This window comes from Ceratotherium simum, chromosome 7 (genome assembly GCF_057802395.1).
Source record: "Ceratotherium simum simum isolate JZ-2026a chromosome 7, ASM5780239v1, whole genome shotgun sequence".
Lineage (NCBI taxonomy): Eukaryota > Metazoa > Chordata > Mammalia > Perissodactyla > Rhinocerotidae > Ceratotherium > Ceratotherium simum.
The window spans coordinates 61110388-61137489 of NC_141906.1; the positions used below are offsets into that span (position 1 = coordinate 61110388).

Consider the following 27102-nt stretch of genomic DNA (forward strand, 5'->3'; position numbering starts at 1 on the left):
GTACCTAGACCCAAAGGGTAAATAAACAAAGGATGTGAAAAGATAATTTACACAAGAGGAAACACAATCACTAAACAAACATTTAGGAAAATAGTCTCTGAAACTACCAAAAACACAAACTGAAATAGGGTATTTTTTTTCACATACTAGATTAACAAGTATTTTAAGTGAGAATCCATAATCCTGATCAAAATATTTTTAAACTAGTGTCTGATATACCAATGGGGCAATTTAAATTTGTTCAACCCCCTTGAAAAGTAATTTGGAAATGTATTTTATGAGATTAAAAAAAAGTGTATACAATTTGACCCAGTAAAATTACTCATACGAATATCTTAAAGAAAGAATGAAGTATTCAAAAAACATGTAGGCATGAATATTTCCCTTGCAGTATCATTTACGAGATGAAAATGGAAGCGATGACTATAGAACGGTATGAAATATTATGCAGCCATTATAAAATTAATATAAAAACAAGAAACTGTTTGTGATAAAATAAGAGAATAATACAAAATTTTGTGAATGCCATTATAAATATGTATTCTAAACATATATGACATTCTCAATATGTAGGTATAGAAATAAAAACCAGAAGACAATATGGCAAAATGAGAGCAGTTGATTGGAGGTCAATAGAATTTAGATTTTTTTTCTTTTAAAACTTCCATAATTTTCATAATTATTTTGTGCAATGCATTAAAAAATGATATATTTTGACATCATACATCTTGGTGAGATAATCTTGCCGGAAGCGGACCATACCGTCTTATTGGGTAATATGAACCAAAGAAATAACAAGCCAAAAATGTTTCTGAAGGCAAAAGTGTAGCCACAGAGTACAATCCCTAATAAAAAGTTCTCTTTTCCTATACCTTATTGTAATAATCTGAGCATCAAAAGACAAAGACCTAAGTTAGACCCCAGACAAAAACGAAGGAGGCTCTGTTTTTGAAACTTCCTAAGAGAACACAATATTAAAGATACCCCAAGAACATTATTTTTAATGACCATATTTAAGCCATTTGAAGCCCCAGCTTCATGCCTTCCATTAGTGAGTTAGTCATTTCAAACAGATTTTTTCACTTTGTCTCAAATTAAACTCTGTTGGTAACAACCGATCAAACTATTTCCTCTGGAAAATCATATAAGTACCAAATAAAAATGGTTATATAGCTTGGTGATGCAATGCCCAAATCACCTACTTGCTGGCTTAGTAATTAATGGAAATGAAATGCGTGGAACTACAACATAAAAATATTCTGAGACACGTTATGCTTGCAATCAATTGTTTTATTATCCCCAGGGCCTTAGAGTTTCGTGTTATTAATACCAATATATTTTCATCAGTTGAATCAATAAGGACGTGTTATAATGAATGTTTCATGCTCATTCTTGAGGATAATAGAAAAACTGACACACTAAAAAATGACTGGAGTTTCCTTCTGCTCCAATCTAAGTCATTACGGTAGCTGCTGGGTTGTTAGCCAGGCAGCTCTCCCCTCCCTTCACAGCCCCGTGGTGTTTACTGCTTCCCTCAATTTTGCAGGCTCTCCCATGGCAGTCGCTGCAGGATGGTAGACAAAGCCCAGCTTTTCCGGGGGTTGGAAGCTGAGCCCCATCAGGGAGTCCCGGTAAAGGTGCTCTTCAGCCACAGACGAAGGAGACTGTGGACGAAGCTCTTCCCGTCTCATGGGAAGGGGAAGACAATGTCTCCTCCTAGCAGCAGAGAGATGGAGCTCTTCTCTGGCCTCTTCCTGGGGGAATGGCTCAGAAGCAAGTACCGCCAAGTGTCAGAAAGCCCGGCTTGTGGGCTGCCCAGATGGAAAAGCAGAAAACTGCTGTACAGTGCGGTGAGGGCCATGAGAAGGATTGTAAAGCATTCTATGAACCCATGGAAACAGGGCCTAGCCCTATTATAGAGAAAGTTTCCCAAAGGAAGTGAAAAATAAATTGAGATATTAAGAAGGAGGAGGAGTCAACCAGAAGAAAAATTGGAGAAAGGGAAGGTCCAAGGAGAGATGAACCTCCGTGCAAATCACTCATACAGTGGTGGATAAAGCAGACAGATTCTCTACCCATATGGATACTAGTTAAGAGCATGAGGGGGAGAGAAATATGTATATATATATATACATATACACACACACACATTTTATATGTATGTATACATATATATACACATATTTAAGAAATATATGTCATATATAAGAAATATATGTATATATATTTCTTTCTCATACATGCTATGATTAAAAATATAGCAGAGTAGGGAGAAAGAAAAAGAAAAGATGGGGATTGATATTTTAGATAAAATTATAATGGAAGACAGCTCTGAGGAAGTGACATTTGAAAAAAACATTTGAATGAAGTGAAGGGGTAAGACATGTTGAATTGGCTTAGGAATTAATGAAAATAAAACGTGTGGAACTACTGCATTAAAGTATTCTGAGTGAAGAGTGTTCCAGGAAGTATTCTGGGTGAAGAGTGTTCCAGGATGAGGGAACAGAAAGTCCTGTTTGGAGGCAGAGCACGCTTGGTGTGTTGGAGGAATGGCATGAAGATCCGTGTGACCGAGATGGAGGTAGGAAAAGTAGCCTGGATCTGGATCACATAGTGTCTTACAGACATTTGTAAAAACATTTTTAAAAGATAGCTTTGGCTGCTGTGTGAAGCAGAGAATGTGGTGTGGGGGATATATAAGAAAATGAGAAGACAGACTTGGAAGTGATTGCAGCATCACACAACAGAGATGTTAGTGGCTTGGATTAAGGTTGTAGCAGGGAGGTCAGATTCTGGATATATTTTGAAGGTGCCAATGACAGAATTCGCTGAAGAACTGAAAGTGAGGTGTGAGAGAAAGGATGGTGATGACAATGTCAAGGTTTGTAACCTAACCAACTGAGTGAATGGTGATATCATTTTACTGAGATAAACACGGAAGGAGAAACAGGATTGGGAACAGTGGGGAGGAGGACTGGGAGTTCAGCTTTAGGTAAGTGACGTTGGAGATGCTGATTGGACATCCAAAGTTTGACTACATTTTAGAATATATAAACTTGCAATTCAGAAGAAAAGTCAAGGCTAGAAGTACACATTTGAAAGCCATCAAAGTAAGACAGTATTTAGAGAAATGGGCCTGAATATTATCATTTAGGAAGTAAGAACAGAGAAAGAGAGACTTAAGGACTGAACCCTAGCCCAGATAAACCACATCTAGAGGCTGGGAAGAGGAGACAGTTTCAACAAAAGCACTTGAAAAGGAGTGAAAACCAAAAGAGAATGACCTAGAAACCAAGTGAAGAAAGTGTTTCTGAAAGGAGAGAATTTATCAATTGTGTCCCTAAGATGGGGATTGAGAATTGACCACTGGATTTGCAACACGGAGGTCTTTGGTGATCTTTGCAATTGTGGTGAGGTGGGGATGGAGGCAAAAGCTTGAGTACATTGGAAAAATGGGAGAAAAGAAAGTGGACACAGTGAATATAGACAATTTGGTGAGAATTTTTGCAACAAAGAGCAGAGAAATGAAGTAATAGCTAGAGGAGAATGTCCAGAAAAGACGTTTTTTAAGACAGAAAATATTTCACTGCTAATAGAAAAGAATAAGTAGCAAAGGGAAATTGATGTTCCAAGAGAGAGGGGAGAGTTGAAGAAGCAAAGCCTTTGAGAAGATGAGAGGGAATGGGATCCTGGGTTGACCCTAGATGGAGGCAAGGCTCGTTCTTCCATAGTAACCAGGAAAATGGCAGCATATACAGGCACAGACGTGGGAAGAGCAGAAGTCAGTGCACTGAAGGAAGGAAGCAGTTTAGGTAGGCTGGAGCCTAGAACGTAAGGAGGACAGTTGTCAAATGGATGAATGACACCTTCAGTCAATCAGTTCAAAAAGAGTTGTGAGATGCTGATCTTATATAATCATGACTTGGGTTTGAAAGAACCGCGTGGAGGAATTTCCCAATGTGCTTCATGCCAAGGTAGCAGAAATGGAATAATTGTACAGCTTCCCATCGTGCCTGCTTTAAATAATAACAATTACGGGCTGGCCCCGTGGTGTAGCAGTTAAGCGCGTGTGCTCTGCTGCTGGCGGCCTGGGTTCTGACCCCGGGCGCGCACGACGTACCACTTGTCAGGCCATGCTGTGGCGGCGTCCCATATAAAGTGGAGGAAGATAGGCACAGATGTTAGCCCAGGGCCAGTCTTCCTCAGCAAAAAGAGGAGGTTTGGCATGGATGTTAGCTCAGGGCTGATCTTTCTCACAAAAAAATAATAATAAATAAATAAATAAGTAATAACAATTACGCATAAGATGTGCCATGTGTCAGACATTACTCTATGCATTTTACATATATTAGCCCATCTAATCCTCACAACAAATCTGGGAGGTAAGCACTGTTATTCTCATTTTACAAGTGAGAAAACTGAGACACATAGAAGTTAAATAACTTGCCTAAGGTCACACAGCCAGCAGATGGCAGAGCTGGGACTTCGGCCCAGGGATTCTGATACAAGAGCCCATGTTCTCAATCATTTGTTCTACTGCCCTCTGATCAGCAGCCATTTCGAAGTAAAAGTTCCATTAAACTTCTTTTTAAGTCATGCTCCTTAATAGCAATTCTTTACTGCACGACCTGCATAAGCTTTGTGCTGAAAGTGTGACTGGGAGATGGGCAAGTGCGGGGTGACTTGCGAGAGTATGTCTGGAAGTCTGGCAGTCCCGCTTCCCAGGTCTGGTGAAGAAGTGTCTGATCAAGCCACCTGTTGCCAGGCTCCTTGAGAGTCCATGCTCTTACCTACTAGGCCGTGCAGCCTCCCCTGATGTCTCCTTGAACTTCTGGGTTACTCCTGTCTGTAGTTACCTACAACAGGGCTCACCCTCCAAGCTTCCCCACAGCCAATTGCCACAGCATCCAACCAAGCCATTGGGTGCAGTAGGCAAACACAAGTACAGCATCAACAGCTGGTACTCACTCAGTGTTCTGTGTGCCCCCTTCTGCTTCCCACATGTCCATGCAGTTAAGGTGAGTTCTAGACAGTGGACTATGAGTAGAAGCGACAGTAGCATATGTCAATCCCAACCCAAGGCATTTAAAAATCATTCTGCCTTCTCTATCTCTCTCTTTTCCTATCTCAGCAACCATAGAGGTCCCTTGTTCCAGATGATGTCACTACTGGATAGAGGAGGGCCTCCCAACCCACATCAGATTTTGTGTGAATGAGAAATATACTTTTGATGAAGTAAGCTACTAAGTTTTGGGAGATTGTCTGTTGAGGCAGTTATCATTAATTACTTTGATTAATAAAGTGAGCAAGTGACTCTCAGTCACCAAAATCATCCCCGGGGAGCCAAGCTGTGGCCTCTCACTGACCGGGTGATGAGAAGGAAAGCTGAGCCCCAGAAGACACGCAGGCAGCCAGCCAGGGTGGCAGAAAGAAGAAAGGAGCGTTGGTTAAAGTCTATTTTGTTGAAAGAAACAAAAATTATCTCAAAGTAATTTAAGTAAAAGGGGAAGTTATTTTAAAGGTAATATTTCTCAGGAACATCTAAAGACAAAATGAAGGGTATCGGGCTAGACAAGGACTGACTGAATTTCAAACATCAGAGAAGTCACCAAGTTCTCAGGCAACACGTGTCTTCTCCTCTCTCTTCTTCTCTCCAATTCTTTCTTCTTTCCTAGTCTGGCTTCATCTGCTTCACGTGACCTTACTTGGGGATACCAGTCCTGACTTTGCCTTCTCTTTCATGAGTGTCTGCCATCATCTAACTGGCTCAGGCTCTGTCGCAATTCCAGATTTCTCTGAGAGAAAATCACTTTGGTTCATCCAACCTACCTGTGGTCCCCCTGAATTAGGTGGCTATGATCTTCACTCAGTTCAATTAGTCCTGGCCAGAAACAGGGGTCTTGTGGCCTCAAAAGCAGCTGTGAGTGGGGCAACTTCAAAACTGGGACTAGATAGAGACTTTAAAACGAGTTTACCACAGAAGAGAATTTCTACAAGGCCTTAAGACAGAATTGCTCAAATGTCTAAGTGGTTAAGAGACGCCTTATGAATTACGAAGATGAAAAACCAAGTACAAGTAGAAAGAAAAAGAATGTCAGGCCAGGAGGAGGAATGAATGCAGATGTGAGCCCCAAGAAGAAGTTAGAGCCAGATTCAAGAGGCAGGCCAGCTGCAGAGGGTGCCGATCTTCCATGGACACTAAAGCATCATTGAAATAGATTGGAAATGTAGGGCCAGTTAATTCGGGCTTCCACACATGACATCCCACATAACCAGGGAAATGTCAATTGGTTCCATGGCTACTGATCTAGGCAGTGTCCTCAAATGAAGTTTAAAAAATGTTATCCTCACCAGGGCATACGTGTCTCTGTTGAGCATTTTTGCAAGTTGCATACAGCAGTGACAGCCTCAAACCAGACCACTGACAGTTGCCTGAGATCAACCCTCAGAATCAGTAACATTTGAAAATTGTGTCATTCGTGACATAGAACTATTTAGCGAAAACAAATGGTTTATTTTTATACGCATTTCAAATCCTTTAATATGTCTCCCAGAGAAAACAATTTCCTTTGAGAAATCACAAATGAGGGCTGAAAAGAGATCAGAACTATAGAAAAGTGTTTTTTATAGAATTGTTTTCACAACATTGACTCTGTTCTGCTGTGGGAAATGATTTAGTAAGTGAATTTGTTTCAGGATAAAATATATGCTAATAGAAAATCAGTTTATCCTGACCTCCATTAAATGTTTAGAGAATACCAATTTGAAAGGATGCCAAATTATTGGCCTGTCTGGGTCTGCATCTTGGTCCAGCTCTGGCTAGGGTTGTGCAAAAGTAGGAAAAAGCAGGTCCAGGCCTCGCTGATCATGCAGATAATGATGGGAAACCAAACTCATCCAGGAAAATGATGACAAGAAAAAAAATGCTAGATTGTAATTGCTGAACTGTGTGGTATAAAATGTCGACCCCTAACTTGCCCAGAAGACCCCTGCAGAGGAAAAGGGGATACTGTTATTGAAAGAATCTTTTTATACAGTTAATAATTTAATCTTATAGTCATACTTAATTTAGGCTTAAAGGCAAATTTTATGAATGAGAAAAAAAAATACCAATTCAAGAGTGTGACATACTTGATCTTTCTTTATCTTCACATCCTCACATGGTAAACACAGATTCAAAAATTTCTCCACCCTATATTAATGAATTAACTTCCACAGACATTTAAGTGACAGTTTCTTATCAATATAATAAATGTAAATTTCACATTCTTTTCTCTTTCTTTCTCGAATCTTCTATGTCCTCTACCTAGTGTTATCCTGATGCAGTGAATACCAGCTTCAATTCAATTTGCTGAGTATTTGTTTAACTAAATTGAACTATTTGTGGAGAATCTACGTGTGCAAGACAGTATTACAGAGACTGCAATGTCAAACAAGAGTTTAGCATCTAATAGAGAATATCACCTCTCAGGCATGTCTGGGAGGGGGACGCAGAACACCCATGACCTGGAACTAGACAGATGCACACAGTGGGAAAGATGCATCTGCGGGCTCTGGAATGAAGCCCAGTGCAGTAAAAAGAAGATGGTACCCTAAGGAAGGCACTAGACAACTGATGCTGGCCAGGTCAGACCTGGATCAGGAAGGGCCAGCAGAATAACAAGTATCCAGCAAGATAGAGGGAAGGGAGCATAAATGAATTCCAGGGCAGGTGAAGTTCAGACATTGGGAAAGTCAGGAGCAGGGGCTGGGAAGTGGAGGTCTGGCCCTCGGGGAAGAGGCCTACAGTAACCACAGGCAGGGATGCTCTAGGCTGTGGGAGCCCATGTGCTAGCCAGAGAGTAGAGTGTGTCCAGAGAAGCCTAGGAAGCCTGGGACAGAACCTTGGAGAATGGTATCATTTAGAAGGTGTAAGAACAAAGAAGTCATGATGCAGAGGCAATGAAGAAGATCTCAGAGTACTGCAGTGTCACAGAAACCAAGTGGAGGAGAGAGTTTTAAGGGGGATGTGTTGGTCACCAGAAAGATCTGGGAGATCAGACAGAGAATGAGCCATTGAGTATCAATTAGGAAGATGTTAGAGACCGGAAAAGCCTGAGTAAAGGTTGGCTGAAACAAGCAGATCCTAAGCAGATCTCTGTTCTTTTGCTTGACAATCCTGGCAGGTTTGCGTGAAGGGCATCTTCATGGCAAACGCCACACTCACATAAGATGAATCACATTTTCTTCTGGAAAGTCAGCTCCCATGACTCCAGAATGGTATGAATGTAAGTCATTTGTAATTTTGACAGAAAGTGGAGTTTGTTTCTAAACAGAATGGGAATTTTTTTCTAACCTTGCTATTGTGAGAGCTCAAAGTCACTCACTGAATTCAATGCTTTTCTGTGATCAATTATTTTATGACAGGGAGATGTCTGCATTTCCGTTTGGATCGACTACAGGAATAAGGCTTACAAAACAGTGACAGAGTCAGCTGGGGGCCTGTATGCAATCAACAGGGCAGTGGGCTGACCACCACCAGGGTGTGAGCAGCTCATTCAGTCTCTGCTTATAGACCCTGTAGACACAGCTTAAGGGCAGCCTGTGGGGGACTGAGAGCACAGTGAAGTCCCAGGACACACCCACATGATGGACAGTGAACATACCCCCTCCTGGGGCCTTTTGATGTGGGAGGTCTGAGATATTTTTTAAAAGGGCCAGTCCTTGTCAATCACATCTCATGCCATACCTGTATTTTTTAAGTTAGTGTTAGAAGCTCTGAGTTTAAAACCTTGCCCCATTACTTTCTAGCTCTGTGATTTTAGGCAAATCTATTAACCTCTTCTGTGGGCTTCAGTTTCCTCATCTATAAACAGGGATAAGTAAATCCCATCTTGCAGGTAGGGCTTATAGCTCCACCATGTAAAATATCCAGCACAAGCAGATGCTCAATAAATGGAAGTATTACCATTATTATTAACAAGCAGACTTCAGCCCTCCAGTCTTAGCAAAAATACAGTCTTCCCTCAATATCTGCAGGGGATTGCTTCCAGAACCCCTCGTGGATACCAAAATCCCCAGATGCTCGAGTCCCTTGTATAAAAAGTCACAGTACTTGCATATAACTTATGCACATCTTCCTGTATACTTTATTTTATTCTCCATTTGCACGCACTTCTTTTATTGTGATAACAAAGAGCATATTATAGAAAATTCGTAATGTAGAAGCACGTATATACCCTGACGATGTCAGTGTAAATTGATGCACACTCATCAAAAGCAATTAGGCAATGTCTTTCAAAATTTACAGTGTATCTACCTTTTGACCCAGCAAATCCATTATCAGTAATTCATTCTAGGTACATGCTTGTACATATAGGCAAAGACATATGAATAAAGATGGAAATAAAAACATTATTAAACTACAGAAAACCTAAATATCTACTAATAGAAATCTGCTAAAAATAGCTATCTAGGGGTGGGCCCGGTGGCATAGTGGTTGAGTTTGGTATGCTCTGCTTTGGCAGCCCGGGGTTTGTAGGTTTGGATCCTGGGCGTGGACTTATACCACTCATCAAGCCATGCTGTGGTGGCGTCCCATATTTCCCGTATACCTTAAATCATCTCTAGATTACTTACAATACCATATACAGGCTATGTCAATAGCTGTTAGACTCTATCATTTAGGGAATATGGACAAGGAAAAAAGTCTGTACATGTTCGGTACAAACACAACCATCCTAGGCCTTTCAATCTGTGGTTGGTTGAATTTGCACATAAGGAACTCATGGATACAGAGGGCAGACTGTACAACATCCCAATAAAGGAGAGCATTACAACCTGGTAGAAATGGGGGATTTAAAGATTGACTATTTGATGCATTTCCTGCAAAAGATCAATGAAGTGAGTAGAGAAAGGCTAACTGTTGAGCTCAATGCATCCTTTACAGAAAATGCAGAGGGAAGATTACAGCCCAGCGACCCACCAGGTTTTCAGTTCCCAAGGTGCCAAATCTGAGAGTCGGTCTTTGTTTTGGTATCTCCTTCCTAAGGATTAAAAAAAATTAAAGAAAGCAAGAACAAAAACCTTACACTACTAAACCATTAGGGGGGAACTGCAGGGAAAGATGAACTCTACATAAACTGAAGAAAGGTGAAATTAAAGAAGCAGTTGAAGAATGAAATCAAACCAACAGAAAAGAGAATGAAACCTCCAGACACTTTTTAGGGTCAAAACGTCCAGTCACTAGGCATGAATTATGTTGCACGTGTTCTGCTTTTCCAGGTAAGAGTATGAGCTTCAGAGGCATAACTTGCTGAAAACGTGACAGAAAATTATGGTTTCTGAAAGCTGATCATGCACCCAGTCTGTTGACATTTGCTCCAGGATTTTATATAGCACCATCTGAGAACCATGAGCATTTTTCACTATAAATGCCTGAGTGGGTGTAGTATGTCTCTTGGCTTTAGAGGCCGGAGAGTCAGCTTAAATTACCCATGGCTTAGATGGAAGCCAGGGTAGAGAACAGCGGTCAGCTGAATTTAAAAATCTAGCCTGGAGTTTACAATCCCTTTAGCCTTACAGGATGTTGGCTAAAATAGTCCTGAGTAAAACTGGTGGATGCCTTTGCAAGTGGAGGATAAATCTGAGAAGAAAACATGTAGGGGAAAGGGAAAGTGAGAAAGAGAATACACATGACATTAGTCAAGTGATTTAGCTGTAAGTCCAAAAGCCTCTTTGGGCTAGACTAAACCAAGAAGAGCATAAGAATCACTGGGAGTAGCCGAACACAGCCCAAGGAATTGCCACTCCATGGCCACCATACCTCGGGATGGGCAGCATTGCAGCAGCTGTATGTGGACCTTCCTGCTGGACAGGACCCAGCTCTCAACGCCCAGTGAGCTGCCAAAGTCAGGTCAAGTGTTGATTTGGCTGGGGAGTGAGAGAAGGGGAGCAGGTACACTGATAAGAAGCATGGGTCATCACAGACCTTCCCTGAGGATAAGCAGTTTCCAGAGAACAGGGGTCAAACCACTGCCCAATGCTTGTCCACCACATGGAAGAACAGAGAAAGAGATGGGCCAGAGAAAGAGGGCTCTTCCATTGACAAAGTTTCTCCAGCAACTGATGATTACTTATGACATGGGTTTTTTATCTGAAATGGCATTTAGAGATAGGGAAGGTGGAAACGACTCAAAGGTCCATCAATGCATGAATTCATCAACAACATTGTATGTATATACCATACAATGGAATATTATGCAGCCTCTAAAAGAAAGGAAATTCTGATACATGTTACAACATAGATGAACCTTGCCAACATCATGCTAAGCAAAATAAGCCAGGTGCAAAAGGACGAATACTGTATGGTTCCACTTATATGAGGTACCTATAGCAGTCAAATTCATAGAGACAGAAAGTAGAATGGTGCTTATCAGGGGCTAAGGGAGAGGGAAGAGAATGAGGAGTTAGTGTTTAATGGCTATAGAATTTTAGTTTGGGAAAATGAAAAAGTTCTAGAAATGGATGGTGGTGATGGTTGCCATTTTACTACAACAAAAAAAAAGAGAGACAAGGAAACCAATATATATGTTATGGCGAAGGAGACTGGCAAATAAACAGAAAGCACATGCACATTTGCATATGTGAAATAGTTCATAAGAACTTTTTAGGTAAAGAGTGGGCAAATGTTCTTCTTAGGTCTACAGAAATCTGTCATTGCACGCTTTGTTTAAATCTATGCACCAGTCTTTTAGAGTTTGCATGTGCCATTCATTTCCTTGTTTTGTTGTGTTTTGTCTAGCTAAATAAAACTTTTTGTCCTTTTCCATCTTCTCCCCATCACAATCCTGAAGAATTTAGAAGCCATAGTGCATTGGGGAAAGGGGCAGGACAAGTTTCTCAAGACTGGTCAGGCCTGATCAAGAGGAGGGCGATGCTTCAAACTGTATGAGAAATTGAAGTTTTGATGTAGCACTGGACTGGACTTCTTTGACGAAACTGTTTTTAAACGCCAGGAAGTGACAAGAATAGCTTTAAACTTTCCTAAACTATTATTGAGGAGTGGGAAAGAGAGTTTCAGCAGATCAGATTTAAAAGGCAATGGTGACAAAAAATACAGTTTCTTCTTATTTGCGTCCTACTGAATTCAGCTTGCTCCGTGGCTGACTTCAGCTCATAATTAATCTTTACAATTATCCTAAAGAAATAGAGATTATTATACACTTTACAAACAAGGAAACTAAGTTTCAAAGAAGCAAATTAATTTATGCAAGGTCCCATTTGTGAGTCAAAGGGCCAGTGTCTAAAGCTTATATATATTCCATTATGCTATGCTACCTGTGTTAATACACTCAGTGTATAAAAATACTCTTAATAAGTCAGTAGATAAGTATGCAAAGGACAAAAATGCTACAACATTTCCTTTCGGGATGTTTGCTGGGGAGGAAGCTTGGCAGTGACTGTGGGCAACACAGTGCTGCAAAGGGGATCAGTTTGGCCTCCAAAATAAGGTTTTCTGGAATGCAGGGTCTGAGGGGCTATCGACACTAAGCATAGGCTTAGTACATGCGTTTATAAGGTGTATCTTTGAATTCCATCCTAATTTACTGGGTGGGTTGACTAATGGTTGGTGCTTTGGGAGCATGTAGGGCTAGAGTGATGGATGGCCTGAACAACTGAAGGTCTGCTCCATCCATTCATTAACTCTGAACTACATATTTTCCAGGCTCAACTCTGAACTTAGGTATTTTATTTATTTATTTTTTTTTTTTATAATTTTATTTATTTTTTCCCCAAAGCCCCAGTAGATAGTTGTATGTCATAGCTGCACATCCTTCTAGTTGCTGTATGTGGGACACGGCCTCAGCATGGCCGGAGAAGCGGTGCATCGGTGCGCGCCAGGGAGCCGACCCTGGGCCGCCAACAGCAGAGCGCGCGCACTTAACCGCTAAGCCATGGGGCCCGCCCTGAACTTAGGTATTTTAAATAGATGACAGATTCCCCCTTGTTCTTCATACTGCCATATTTATAGTCTTTGCCTCCCAAATCCTTACTTTTCCTTCTTTTGGTGTCAATGATAGCTCCATCTTCCCCAGAAAACGACCGTGGAGGAGGAAGAAATAAAAAAAGTCTATTGTGACATTTTTTTTCCTTCAACTGCCTCTTCTGTGTCACTCTGCCTGTGCAATGGAGTAGCATCCCATCCACCAATTCTCTTGTTAAATTCAGATTTCTTAAAGCCTAAGGTTCCAAACAGCCTGTAGGTGTTCCTCCCCCTACACGTGTCACCTATCCCTTAGTAACTCTCTTCAATTCTATTTTCTTCCCCTAAATGGCTAATAAAAGATCCAAGAAGCAAGAAGTCTTTTGAAAGACAGGCTCCTCACCTATGTCAACTATACGTGGCTCTCAGTTCTTGGCCAAAGGTCAGCATTAGGAATTCACATTTCTTCCAGTCCTGCTACAGTTGAGGCCAGTGGTTTTTGATCCTGTCTGCCCACTAGAATCCCCTGGAGAAATGCTATAACCTACTGAATGTCACCCCAAACTCACTGAATCAGAATCTCTGGGTAAGTCACCTGGGAATTATTATTATTACTATTTTAAATACCCAAAACCTTTACTGTCCCCCCATCAGCACCTGGTGGGCCAGGGCTTCTGCTAGGTGCTTCTAATATGTAGCCAGTGTTGCTAACCACTTTTCAAGGCCATACTTACTCAAAGTGTGATTAGAGACCAGTGCTGGTCAGTGAACTTTGTTACCTTGTTAGATAAAAGCTTATGCCAGTGTCAAATATATCATTACACACACTTTGGTTCGGCTGACATTTTCTTTGTAGCAAGACTGCCTCGGTGAGTGAAGCAGTGCACTGATCTACCCTCTGGTGAAAACTCCTCATCTTGTCACCCCTTGATAACAAAGAATTTAAGGCTGGTTTCTTTAAGTAGCCCTACTGTAGGCCTTGTTTTGGAAACATCCAAAAATCTCTGAAATTCTTTCTTTTCTGTAATCTCTTTTGATCCTGGACATTTAATCTAAACATACATTGTTATAGTTCTGAGTACAATGTACCAAGTAGATTATCAATATCCACTGAGCTATCTAGCATCACTTTACCAAGTTTGAAATTCTACCATTAATGCATATTGTTGTCAGATCATCACAATGTACAGATTACCAAAATGCTGGGCTCCTGGAGGGGCTGTGAGTGGAGAAGGGCTTTGAAGTGTTGAAGACCTCAGGGATTCCAGTTCTGTGTCATAGGTGGGTTCTGTCTTCTCCTCCTCTCTTCCAATCTCTCTCATTCCCTCACCTCTTTTCTCTTCTACTCTTGGTTAGCTTTAGGAGTAGACAGGAAAGTCACTGACTAATACAGAAAAATATGAGGTATCTCAAGACAGGCCCTTCCCCTACAACCCCAAACCAGGGCCATTGCTCTAAAAGATGTTCTCTGTTCTGGATCTTGAAAGTTTTGTTGGGGTGGAGTGAGTGTGTTTTAAATATTCCAGATAAGCCTGAAAATATTTATGGAACATTAAACTTAATGAACCAACAGTTTAAATAAAAGATAGAAGAGATTAACATACTGTAGGAATTAGAGTCAAGATAAGCATCTAGTAGGGAAAGGAGAGAGTGCAAATAGATGTTTAAGAGACTCCCTAGAAGGCAGCATGAGAAAAGGAACTCTGCATTTGGAACAAGACCTCGTTTTATGTCCTGGATCTCTTTCTATTTATTTGACAATGTTTCCTAACATATCCATGCCTTGGTTTCCATGTTTGTAAATGGATCACAGAACATTTGCCACCAGATTGTTGTGAAGTTCAAATGTGATGGTGTATGTAAAAGTGCTTAGCACAGCACCTGACACCTGATTTTATTCTCTGTTCAGTCATTCATTCATTCAACAAATATTTATTGTCAGGCACTGTGCAAGGCACCAAGCACGTGGTGGAGGGCACCACAATGGGCCCTCATGGAGCTTAGAGTCACATGGAGGAGATAGAGAAGAATCATGTAATCATATACATAAATGTATAAATAAATATATGATTACAAATGGAAATAAGTAGTATGAGTGATCACAGCATAGATACCTTACCTTGTTTGGAGAACTAAGGAGCACTTTCCTACAGAAGTAATGTTTAAACCAAGCTCTGAAGGAATTAACTTGGTGTGAGGTGAGGGAGGTAATATGGCTATAGAACAAAGAATAAGAAGGAATCTTTTAGTTATGGTATTAACTCAATTTACATTAGCCTAAATCAAACAGGAGTATACTGACTCATGTGAACAGAAAGTCCAAGATCTGGCATTGGCTCCCAGTACCGGCCCAAACAAACGTCACCAGTCATCTGTCTCTTTTCTTCATCTCTTGACTCACTTTTCCTCTGCATTAGCTCCATTCTCAGGCAGGCTTTCGCCACATGGTAGAAAAGACTGGCCATAGAGGCAGACCGAAGACCTCTTACCTCAAAGATGAGAAGTCCTCCGTCTCCTAGGATTTGTAGTAATTGCCAAAATAGGCACTGACCCATACTTTGGATATAATGTCCAACTCTGAACTGATCACTGGAGTACTCTGATGTGCCGAGTTGGGTCACATGCTCCTCCAGTGTAGGGAAGATGGAGCTAAGTGACAGATAACCCACCAGATAGAGGAGAGGCATTTATGAAAGTAAAGAGGGGAAGAGAGGGAGAGAGAGGGAGGAGATGTAACAGATAGCCACTTCAGGGAGATTTATAGCATGTTAACCATTTTGGTCTTTACCATAAGAGCAATGGGAAACAACTTAGGGATTTTAAAGAATTAGGTCAAATAATCAGATTTTTACTTTAATACAAATCACCCTAAGTGCAATGTGGTCAATGAATTGGAAGGAACGTTGTAGATGTAAGGAGACTAGTTAGGCTCTTTCAGACTGGAGATCATGATAACTTGGATTAGGGTGGCAAAAACATAGCTATAAATAAGGGAATAGAATAAAAATATCTAGAGAGTAAAATCAACAGTAGTTGAAGCTGAATTAGGACTAGGAAAGTGAAAGGGGTGGAAGAGAGCCAGCTTTTGAGGAAGACCATGAATGTGATCTTGAACACGTTGAGGTTGGGGTGCCTGGAGACATCCAAGCGGAAATGATGAATAGGAAGTTGGCTATATATCTACAGAGCTCACAGAAGCTATACGGGTTGGAGGTATAATTTTTGAAGTTGTTAATCAAGCTCTTGTAGTCAAAGCCATGAGTATAGATGAGATTGACTAGAGTGATAAGGGGGCTGTTACTGAGCTTAGAGGGAATGCAATGCAATAAATAAATGTTTACATGATTTGGGCAAGGGTCAGACTGAACCTACTCATTTACTCAGATTCTCATTTTTCTCGGGTGCACATCTTCCTTCTGTTCTATACACTCACTCACAGCATGCTTCCTAATTTGACCCTTTTAATAGGAATGTTTTCACAGATTATTTTAAATTGTTACATGAACAACAAATTACAAAGATTGAATATACACGTATAGAGGTTATTGTTGTCATCAAAGCCTGCAATAGAGTCAATCAGGTGCATATTTTAATGCTATGCATAATTTCTATTATACTGCATACAAATTAGTTTCAAATGGTAAGCAGTTCACAAAATGACTGTTATCAGTATTACTGTTACAGCCAAACCAAATTAAATTTTTAATTTTTTCTATTTCTACTTGATTATTTCTCCAGCATTTGTCTTCTTTGTTACTGTTGACCTTTTTTCCTGTGCATTGTTCTACTTCACACATTTGAAAACACACACACATATGCACCCTAAATATTATTCAGCAATGGCTAGAATTACCTTGTTCCTGGCACTGTCTTGTAATAGTATACAGTCATGTGTTGCTTAATGATGGGGATATGTTCTGAGAAATGTGTCGTTAGGCAATTTCGTCATTGTACAGACATCATAGAGTGTACTGAAGGGGAACAAAATTTGCCACCCCAAAATGTGTCGGTTTAATGTGAGGATTATTTTAGGCTGATTACCTTTAAAACACAAAAGACTCAGAAAGTTTTTCTTGTTACTTCCCCCTTAATTGCCTAAAAGAATTCAGATAGAAAAACCTGTCTCAGGAAGCAACCTATCACCTCAGCATAACATGAACCAGGTGGTAGACAAGGAGGAATCTATAAAAGCCTGTTTGTTGGGCTCCCCTCTGTGTTCTTCTGTTTCTGTGTGGCCAAACACTTGTTTTCCAAACATTTGCTCCTTTTCACCTACCTGGGAATTGCCTTCCTTCCCTTTGAAGTCCCTGACTCTCCCTGCCCCCAACATCTTCTTTTGTCTTTAGCTGAGGGTGATACTTAAGGTGAGGGCTTCAGCCATTTTGGTGAGTTACTCAGTTTTCCTGGGTTTCTCCCATGTATACATTTTATTAAACTTTTGTTTGTTCTTCTCCTGTTAATTTGTCTTATGTCAATTTAATTCTTAGATCAGCCAGAAGAATGTTGAAGGGTAGAGGAAAATTTCTTCCTCCCCTAAAAAACTTACACAAACCTAGATGGTATAGCCTACTACACACCTAGGATATATGGTACTAATCTTACGGGACCACCATCAGATAAGCAGTCCATCATTGACCAAAACGTTGTTAAGTGCACATGGCTGTAATAGGTTAGGCTAGGGTGAGGTAAGATAACAACCCCCAAATCATAGTGGCTTACAATAACAGAAGTTTATTCATAGATAGATAGATAGATAGGTCTGCTGTGTGGTTCGACTCCCTGTTGTCTTTGCTCTGGGAAGCAGGTGGATGAAGTAGTCTCTATTCTGAATCAGTACTGGTAATTGTAGCAGATAGAACAGAGAGAAAACATGGATTGCCACATGGTAGCCCCTAGAGTTTCTTCTCAGAAGTGACACCAACTACTTCCACTCATTTCATTGGCCAATAGAAGTTTCATGACTAGGCAGCAGGGCAGGGAATATAATGCTTTCCCAAGGAGAGCAGCAAATTTTTTGAAAAATAGTGCATTCTATTATCACCCCCTTCTGAACTACTCCTTTGAGCCCCAGCTCTGAAGGTATTTTGCTCTTTCACTTACTGTCATCTCACCAGTCCTCTCCAAAATCCTCATACCAGATGGGTTCTAAAGCAACTATACCCTGCTCCCTAACTCTGCTGGATGTCTGGCCACCAGGCAGTTTGTGATTGCTGAAATTTTGAGCCACGATGCTATAGGTTGGCTGTCCGGCAATCACCACAATGTGGAGATTGAGGTGGCAGCGGTGGTGGTAGCAGTGATGAATCAGAGGGAAGAATATAGAGTAGTGAAGACATAGATAAGGGGAGAGAATACATTGAGAGAGAGGTCATGGTTAATGTTTGAGATCCGTGCTCAGTGATAACAGGTAGATTATCCCTTTCAATAGCCTAAAATAACTAAAATATTTATTTTTAGGGCATCTTCAGGTATAGAATGAATTTAGGGCAAGCACAATATTTCCCATATTTCATATATTCTAGCAAGTATTGGAGCTAGTATTCAAACCCACATTAGTTTACACTGTCTAACCTTGGGTTCCCTATCCCTATCCCCTACACACCTATTCAACCTCCCTACTCCTTACTGTACCTGTTGGCTTCCATGTCCCACCTGGAAGACTTTTTCATTTGCACTGTACCCCTTTTCCCTATGCCTGCCTTCCCCAGAGGGAAGATCCGCTTCCTCAGGTCTTGGCCCTCCTAAGTTGCTCTCATGGTCTCTAGATAACCATCCCACAGGATAAAGCATCCTTCACAAAGAAAGATGTGTTGCGTATGGAGAAGGGCATAGTTCACATCTCTTCCCATATCAGTGAATGAATTTCTGTCAAAGGATAATAATGATATAGACCAGTGCTTGCTTTTCTTGGAATGAGGCTCAGTAAGCAACAAGGTCCTGGGACCCGAGTGAAAGAGAACATTCATGAAGATAAAAAGAGAGGGAGGCCAAGTAAACAATTACCTTGCTAATGTGACCATTTTCCTGCCATTTTCCTGGCAGAGGCTGGTTATTATCTTGGTGTGTGTGTGTGTGTTGAGGGGAGGGGAGTGTTCTATGAGTGTGGGGGGGTGGGAGGGGCAGTGTAGTATGTAATAGATTACGGAACAAAGTAGGAGCTTTGAGCCTCACAGAAGGGAATTAGCAGGACCTTGAACACTAGATTGGTCACAGAGCATCAGACATTCTGTTCCTTGGCCACTTTCTTGCAGGGTTGTCTGGTTCAGTTTTCGACTGACCTTAATTCTAAAATCCCTCGGCAGCGTCTGTTCATGCCAATGCAACTTACTTGGAGCTCTTGCCTGACCCTGTTAGGACTTTTTCCCTGGGCTCTCTGCTCCCTGTAGATCCAGGTGTATTTGGTATATATAGGATTATTGTTGAAGGGGACTGGCTTTTGACAGCCCAATTTGTGACTTCTGTATGATGCTGACAATTCTCAGATTTGTCTGATATTTCTGTCTGAAGCTGTTAGACCCTTGACCAACTGTCTTTTTCATGTGCATAGTTAGATGACCTAAATTTTCATGTGATTGGATCCCCAGGACAGTGAAATTTTATAGATCAATTTTAGACATTTGTTGTATATGTCTCCTCTAGAGATTAGTTCATAAAGATACTATTCAGCCACCTTCAAATTAGAAAACCTTGGAATTACTGTCAAAATACTCCCATCTGTTAAAGCCATTTCCATCAATATCAAGTCCCATTTCTCGTCGTTTCTATGATACTGTCCAATTAAGAACAATCTGAAACAAGAGCCCAGAGATGCTGATTCTCATTTTCATCAGCAGCAAAGGTCAGTGCTCATTTCATCTCATTCCCCTTCTCTGGGTCTGAAACCTAATGTTGCTATGCAATTGAGCAATCGAGTTAAACGCAGTTCCTTGGCCATAAAAATCTAAAATGATCCATGGTGGATTTCACATTAATTTTTAAAGTGCTTTGGTAGCTCTGAGTTATTAGAAAATTGTGTTGTCATCTTTTTTGAGACAGACATTATCTTTCTAATTTCCCATCGATTCTTTAACCTGTAGATCATCTGCACTGTTGATTTATTTTAGAAAATCACTGGGTAGAGCAGAGGCGTTTCACAATTAAGTATCTGTCAATTAAGTATCTGTCAATTTTATTTCATATTGCTATTCAAATAGTCAAACCTATTTCTTCTTCTGAATCTGACTGGACACAGGTCTATTTTCAGAGGTGCTAGGAGAATCCCCTAAATAGCCAGAGGGGTAGAATGATGAGAAAGTCACCTTCAAAAGCATACCGGTGCCATCCTGAAAAAAGTTTGCTCAAAACAATCGGACTATGAAGCTTTATATCGTCAAAAAATTGAGAACAAAACAGCAGGAATCTGGTTAGAGTGTATATAACCATTTCTTATTTAAATGTACCTGGGTTCAAAAAAATCCTAAGAAACAACATCCAGATGTTAGCGTGGATAATATGGAGGTGACAATAGCCAAGCCAATGAGTTTTCACTGGAAGTGCTCTCAGGAGCCTGGATCAAATCTTGTCACTTCCTCATTTTCCAAATGTTGAAGCTGAGACCAGCAAGAACAAGATCACGCAGCTAGCTAATCCCAGATCCAGGTCAAAGCAAGATGAATGATTAAGGACCAGTTCCAGCATCACAAAGGGCTTGGTTTAAATCCCAACTTAACACTTATTAGTTGTATAACATTCAGTAAATTACTTGACCATCTTGAACATGCTCTCTTCTTTTTTAATCAACATGGGAAGCTTATGTAAAACATCTGGCACACAAGAGGTGCTTAATAAGTGTTATTTCTCTTCATTTTCCTCTCTCCTAGGTGCCATAAGAAAGAGAAAAAAGAACATCCCTACTTTCTCTGAGCTCAAAATCTTATATTTCTGTTTCAACTTTCTGTCTCTGACCTATTTCATGTGCTTGTTTAAAGAGGCTGAATCAGGCATAGGAATAGCAATAAGAAAATCTAAATGAGATTAATTAATTAGAGCTCAAACAATTATTTTCCCAGCAACTGCTCTATTAAATTTCAAACCCACCAGAAGAGGAAGGTGGCATTACTTCCTATGAAGGACAGGCATGAATAGACAGCTCTTCCCTTCTCTTAGTCCTTCATAATGCTCCTGAGATAAAACGAGACTGAGAATTAAAGTGGCAGCAGAGATAGGGGCTAGAAGTTCCAAGAGTTTGGGGAATCGCTGAGTGGGATGCTTTCAATTCCAGATGGCTATATGTTGCTGCATTAGGATGGATGGAGTGAGTGTGAGATTGTCAACTTTAATAGGAAAATACGGGACTAGAGAGTAGCAAATCTTGGAAGAATAGACTTCAGATAAAGTCTAGGAGCCTGGCTCTGAGAATAGAAAGAGAAAACGATGCGTTCCTGAGGCAGAGCCCAAAGAGCGAGCAAAAGAGCTGCAAAAACAGCAATGTGGATTCAAAGTCCTAAGGGGTGCCATGAAGTCCAGTAGGAAAGAACCTATTCCTTGGATAATCAAAAGGGAGTTGGGGAAAGTAGCTTAGCCTGGAATTAGAAGATGGGAGTTCCTTAAAGTCAGAGACCAATTGTTACTTGTTTTTGTATCTTCAGACCAGCCACAAAATTGCTATTCAATGACTGAATGAATGAATGAGTGAATGAATGAATGGAAAAACAGCCCTGAGGCCCAGGGCCTGTGGACTACGTGTGTGTGTGTGTGTGTGTGTGTAGGGAGAAGGAGTGGGCAATGTTTAGAAGGTCTAGAAAGATCCCTATACTCTGGGTCAAAACAAGCAAACAATATGTTTGCCAAAAATGCTTGCATCCTGCAGTAAATCTGGTTGGACAGTTGACCCCTCTATGTTCTGGGCTTCAGGGAACAAAGTGGCCATTTCCACTCTGAGTGGCCTGTTCTTGATAAGCCTAGAAACTGTACTTCATTCCCGACACTCTCCCATTATACCCAGACCTCAGCATTTTATAGGATGTGGGGAGAGCTCCAAACTAGAGCTGATCCTTCTGGGATTCAGCTGGTTGTTTTATCTCATCCTGCCTGACCCCAGTGACCTCCCTTCCAACCTTTACAATGAACCCGGCACACCTGTGAAACAGACATACAGGCCTTAAGAAAAGTAACCATGGATATCAGCCTTTGGCTCAGGAAATGTTCCTTATTCACCCACCCCCTTATTAATACCCTGTTAGTCTATATCAGCGCTCCATCCATGGGCTTCCCTCTAGCTCTGGCTCCTTACATTGCCCGCCCCTCCTTTGCCATTGGATCTGTTAAATTTGACAGCCTGCTTTGGGACTGTCTAACCAGCTCAGACTTTGGCCCCATCAGGACCCTGCTTCTGGAATCTCTTTGTTGGTTTTAGCACTAAAATCTTGCCTTACTTTCCACTCCTATTCTCTTATCCCCAATCTGGATAATATTTAGCTATCTCCTCTGAGCTCATGCCAATGAAAGAAGTAAACTAGACACAGCACCCCAAAATAAGTCCATGTACATTTCAGGGCTTTACACTTGTATTCTCTATGCCCCCAAATATTCATGTAGGTTACATCTTTTCAAATTAATATAGATTTACATGCTTTATGTAATCATACAGGTTATGTCACTTAAAGTTTCTACTCAAAGGTCACCTCCACAGAGAAGCCTTTCTTGGCAGTGTTTTAAAAATAGCATACCCTTCCATCACACTCTGTCTCCTTACTCTGCTTCATTTTCTTCATAGCGCTTATCCTGACCTGGAAATATATGACATATGTATGTTTCCTTGTTTCTTGTTTATTGTAAGGACTAGAGAGTAAGTTCTGTGCGAGCAGTGACTTTGTCCATTTGGTTCATCATCGTGTCCCTGGCACCTAGAACAGCCTGTCACATAATGAACATCAAATAACTATTCATTTAATAAATTAATTAACAATTCTCAAGCCCATGTGATCCATGACTATTCAGTTGGAGAAGTCAGATAGTGAGTCCACTGACCTGATCTGATGATGGTCAGAGTAGACTAATGGCTGTACAACTTGAAGACAGATAATCAACCTCAATCGTAAACAAGATATGGTAGGGTATTTTTAATTATTCTTATAAATAAATATTAGAAAATATCCTACTAGTCTGTTTCTCAATTTATCCTTCCTCAGTCAGGGAAACCCTGGTGGCAAAATTAATTAAATCAGCTTTTTTCTCCTACTTACCTGGCATAGATCATCGTTTGCTACAGGCTAGTAGAAATCTGGCTACTTTCCAGGAGGCGTTAACTGTAATTCTGGCTCATCTGTTCAAATGACTAATGATAAACATATATATTTGTTGTATGAAATATCAAGATTTATAGTTTCTTGAAGTCAATATTGATTTCCACTTCCCTTGAATCAAACTCCTTGTCTTTGGTCAGCGTATTTTGCAAATTGTCTTACCAATCACCAACATCTGCTTTCATTGGGAGTTGAAATTAACAACTATGGATCTGTCTTCCCATGGGTCCTAGACATTATAAGGGAATGCATCCCATCAGGGTGGATGTTCCTACACTGGAGGAAAGCACTGGCCTGGCATGGACACATGAGAAGGCTCAGGGAGGCCTGTATGCAGATGCATAAGTCCTTCCTCTTGGTGGGCATTTACTTCTTTACATAAATTGTCTTCATTTGCTCAAAAAATAAGTAATTCAGAAAATCATTGCAATTGGAGAACACTAGCAAATGACATATGTAATATAAATTGTAAATATCATGGCTTAAGACACATCAGGTAAATTTTCCAACATGGTAGAACAACCAGTAAATCTATAAATCGGGGCTCTGGATGCACATCTTTTGTGAAAAAAAATCTGTGATTGATTTAAAGAAGGTACATAAAAATGAGAAGTGTCAGCATGCATATGAAGGCTAAATCAATTCTCTGTTTTGGTTATATAGTCTCATTTACTCACCGTAATTATTTCTATCTAGGTAAAAACTTCTGAGTTGAAACAACCAATTGGTTATAGCCATCAAAAATACAATGTGAAATTAATTGGACATTGCTCCATGAAAAATGGAAGGAGAGATTAGTCGGTGAAGCATGGCATTCTTAATAGTTATTCCACACATTAACCACAGAACAGTCACATCCAGGATTCTGGAAGACACATAAGCCAAGCAAAAAACAGCAGCAACCTTTCAGAAGGGAACCTACCATACATTTTCCAGCAAAGACACAAAATAGGCTGAAAGGACTTAGAAGGCAGCTACCCTGTGTTTTTTTCGTCCACACCTCTCAAGCCTCAGTGGAGAAATCTCCTTTAAAGGGATCATTTACTCTGGGGAAGAGAATTACAAAGTTTCACCAGGCAATTGGTTTAGGAAATCATTCTGGGAAGGCTGATATTCATGAACAGATCATCTTGAAGCAATTATTTAAATTGTATATTGACAGAAATTAAATATTCAAGTACAGAAAAGTTAAGGAACTATAAGAATTTCCTGTATTGTAACATTTGCAGTTTGAAATGTACAGAGGCGAGAAGAATCTTAATTCTATTAGTTGTGCGAGTGAGTTTAAAACGTGTAAAACTGGTTGCCTCTTTCTGCCGCCCATGTGAAGACTTTGTCGCTAAGGGATAGAGTGTCGCTTAACACCTTATAGACTGCATACAAGAGGATGTCTGTCCTGAAGGGCGGACCCTTTAAAACAGCTTTGCGTTCCAGGCATGGTCCATCATCCTGAGGCGCTCCCGCTGGTGGGACCACCTTCTCCCCATCTGGAAGCAGGAAACACAGGATCTGGAGAGCCCTCTGTTGTTAGCACCTGAGTTCCCCATTCTCCGCCTGCTGGGCTGTTATCGGGTAGGTAAAAATATGTTACGTGGTGTTTTGTGCTCTAAACCTCCACAATCTGCATTGAAGGATTGGGACTCAGGGGTGGTTGGAGTGTTCCTGCTGTGAATCTGGACCAGAGGCCCCCTTAGATCTCCTTGCTGCTGTTGTACCCATCTCTAGCTCTTTGGCTCCTGGAGACTCCCAGGAGTTAGTTCCTGTCAGGGTGAGGGGACTGACATGGGCTAGAAGAACCTGGCCCCCTCGCCTCCAGGTGGGACACCTCTGCGTGTGATTTAGACTCCAGAACCCTCGGGGATCAGGCCTGAGGGTTGATGGGCTCTCACCCTTCTGGATCCTGTTTGCCCCCCATCCATAGGTGTTTCCCAAAGAACGCTTTGTCCCAGGGCCTGTTTCTGAATCTGACCTGAGACAAAGCCATTCCCTCCCAATGCCAGGACAGACAAGAGCAGAATGATAAGGTTCAACTCAGAGGATAAATGTGAGTGGATCATTCCCTTTGGAAGAATCCCTAAAACGCCCCAGGAGAGAAGGGACCCACCAAGTGACCGCACGGTTTCCAGGTCAAATCTGGCTGCTGAACCTGGAACCCCTGGAACCCGAATGAGCAATGTCACCCAGATCTGCACTCCCACACTCTGCCTCCAACTCCTCCCAAAGGAATAAGCACAATCAATTGGGCAAAAAAGACTGGGAATCAGATTTTTAGATGTGCCTCTGTTTTCTTGCCACATCTAAGAAGCTCAAAATGACATAGAGGTCAAGGAGATAAATTAGTTAAAAAGATGTACTTTTTATCCTGTGGGCAATTAAGCCCACAGAAGATGATATATATTTTCTTCTTCTAGAACAGAGAATCAGTGTTAATCATAAAATCAGATTTGGGATGAGTGGGACGAACCTGAATTTCCTAACCAGTTATATTTGTGCAGCTGTGGACAGGCTGGTCCCTACCGCTGTGGACAAAGGCAGAGTAATGTAGGAGACAGAATATGGGTTTGTTCAGGGGCTCCCGTGAAACGCCCTGACAACACCCTGCACTTCTCGTTCCCAGCCCCAGACATCCCTATAAACATCTAATTAACTATGTGAAATACTTTGTCTATCTTCCCTTCCTGAGCATAAGCTCCATAACAGCAAGAAATATGTGTTATGTTCATTAAAATCTATTTTAACCCCTCATCCCAAATAGTACAACTTATCAGTACAGCTTTGTGATTAACAGCTCTCATCATTAGAGTCAGAAGACCAAGCTCTACTGTTAACTAGCTGTGTGATCTTGAGTGAGTTACTCAACCTTTCTGAGCCTCAGTTTCCTAATAAGTAAAATGAGGATTATAATCCTCATTAATAGTACCTATTTATAGTGAAAATTAAATGAAATAAAGCTCATAAGGCCCACATACCTGGAGCACAGTGCCTGGAACATCATACTCAATAAATGGTTACTATTATTATCATTTTAATTATTATAATATTACCACTTCAAGGATCTATTATTCATAGTACTGAACAAAAACAAATATCGAGCTTGAGTTCCTGCTTATAACCACAGTCACACCTATATGTAAATATTCTTCACACCCCTGCATCACCTCTCCCTTCCCCTTCAATAATGCTTTTATTGCATCAGACCAGAATCTCCCCACTTAATTTGGATGATTAATTTTTCTTTCCCAAAACAACACTTCTTTGTCCAGCACACTCATCTCCAACTAACAAGATTTGTGGAGGTCACCTGAGTGGGCAGCCCTCAGTGCACTGTGTGAGAGCACATTAGCAGCCCTAGTGGCCCAGAGACCACCCTGGCCTTTGATTTACAAGGTGCAATGTGGAAGGCAGGGACTGCAGCTCTGAGCCCAGACACTCCCCGAGGGAATGACAAGGGGCAGCAAAGCTTGGAGCAGAGCCTGGATCTCTGTTCCTTAGCCCTCAGACTAGATGGCGCTTCTGCTCGTGATCCCCTCCCTCCACCTGATCATGCTCATCCATCTCCTAACTGAGCCACCATAGCTCTGCCCAGCGTTAACTGGGCAACCATCTAAGGCCTGAGACTGGCGTGGGATTGGCAGATTCAGAAGCTCCCTGGCCACCTGAAGAACACATTTAATTCTAGCAGCCTCAGAATGAGCACGTTCCTCTTTAGAACCTGTTCAACAAGCCCAATTGCAATATTTTCAGTTGTGAGCTTGCTGCACGGCAGGCTCCATTGTCCTTTTCATTATCAGTGAAGATTTCCTGAGAAGATTCATTAAATATTGAGCTAGAGGACTGCTATCAATTTGGTGCCAT

The 27102-nt window shown here is 41.1% G+C and overlaps 1 protein-coding gene across 1 annotated transcript in view; it reads left to right on the plus strand.

The window, feature by feature from the left end:
* The window catches only part of LOC101390139 (von Willebrand factor A domain-containing protein 5A-like), a 160015-nt gene that overhangs the window by 123483 nt on the left and 9430 nt on the right, over nt 1–27102 (plus strand). Inside the window, exon 5 of the mRNA XM_087433667.1 lies at nt 24682–24819. Within this exon, the coding sequence (XP_087289793.1) occupies nt 24682–24819 (138 nt within the window). The remainder of the gene's footprint in view (nt 1–24681; nt 24820–27102) is intronic.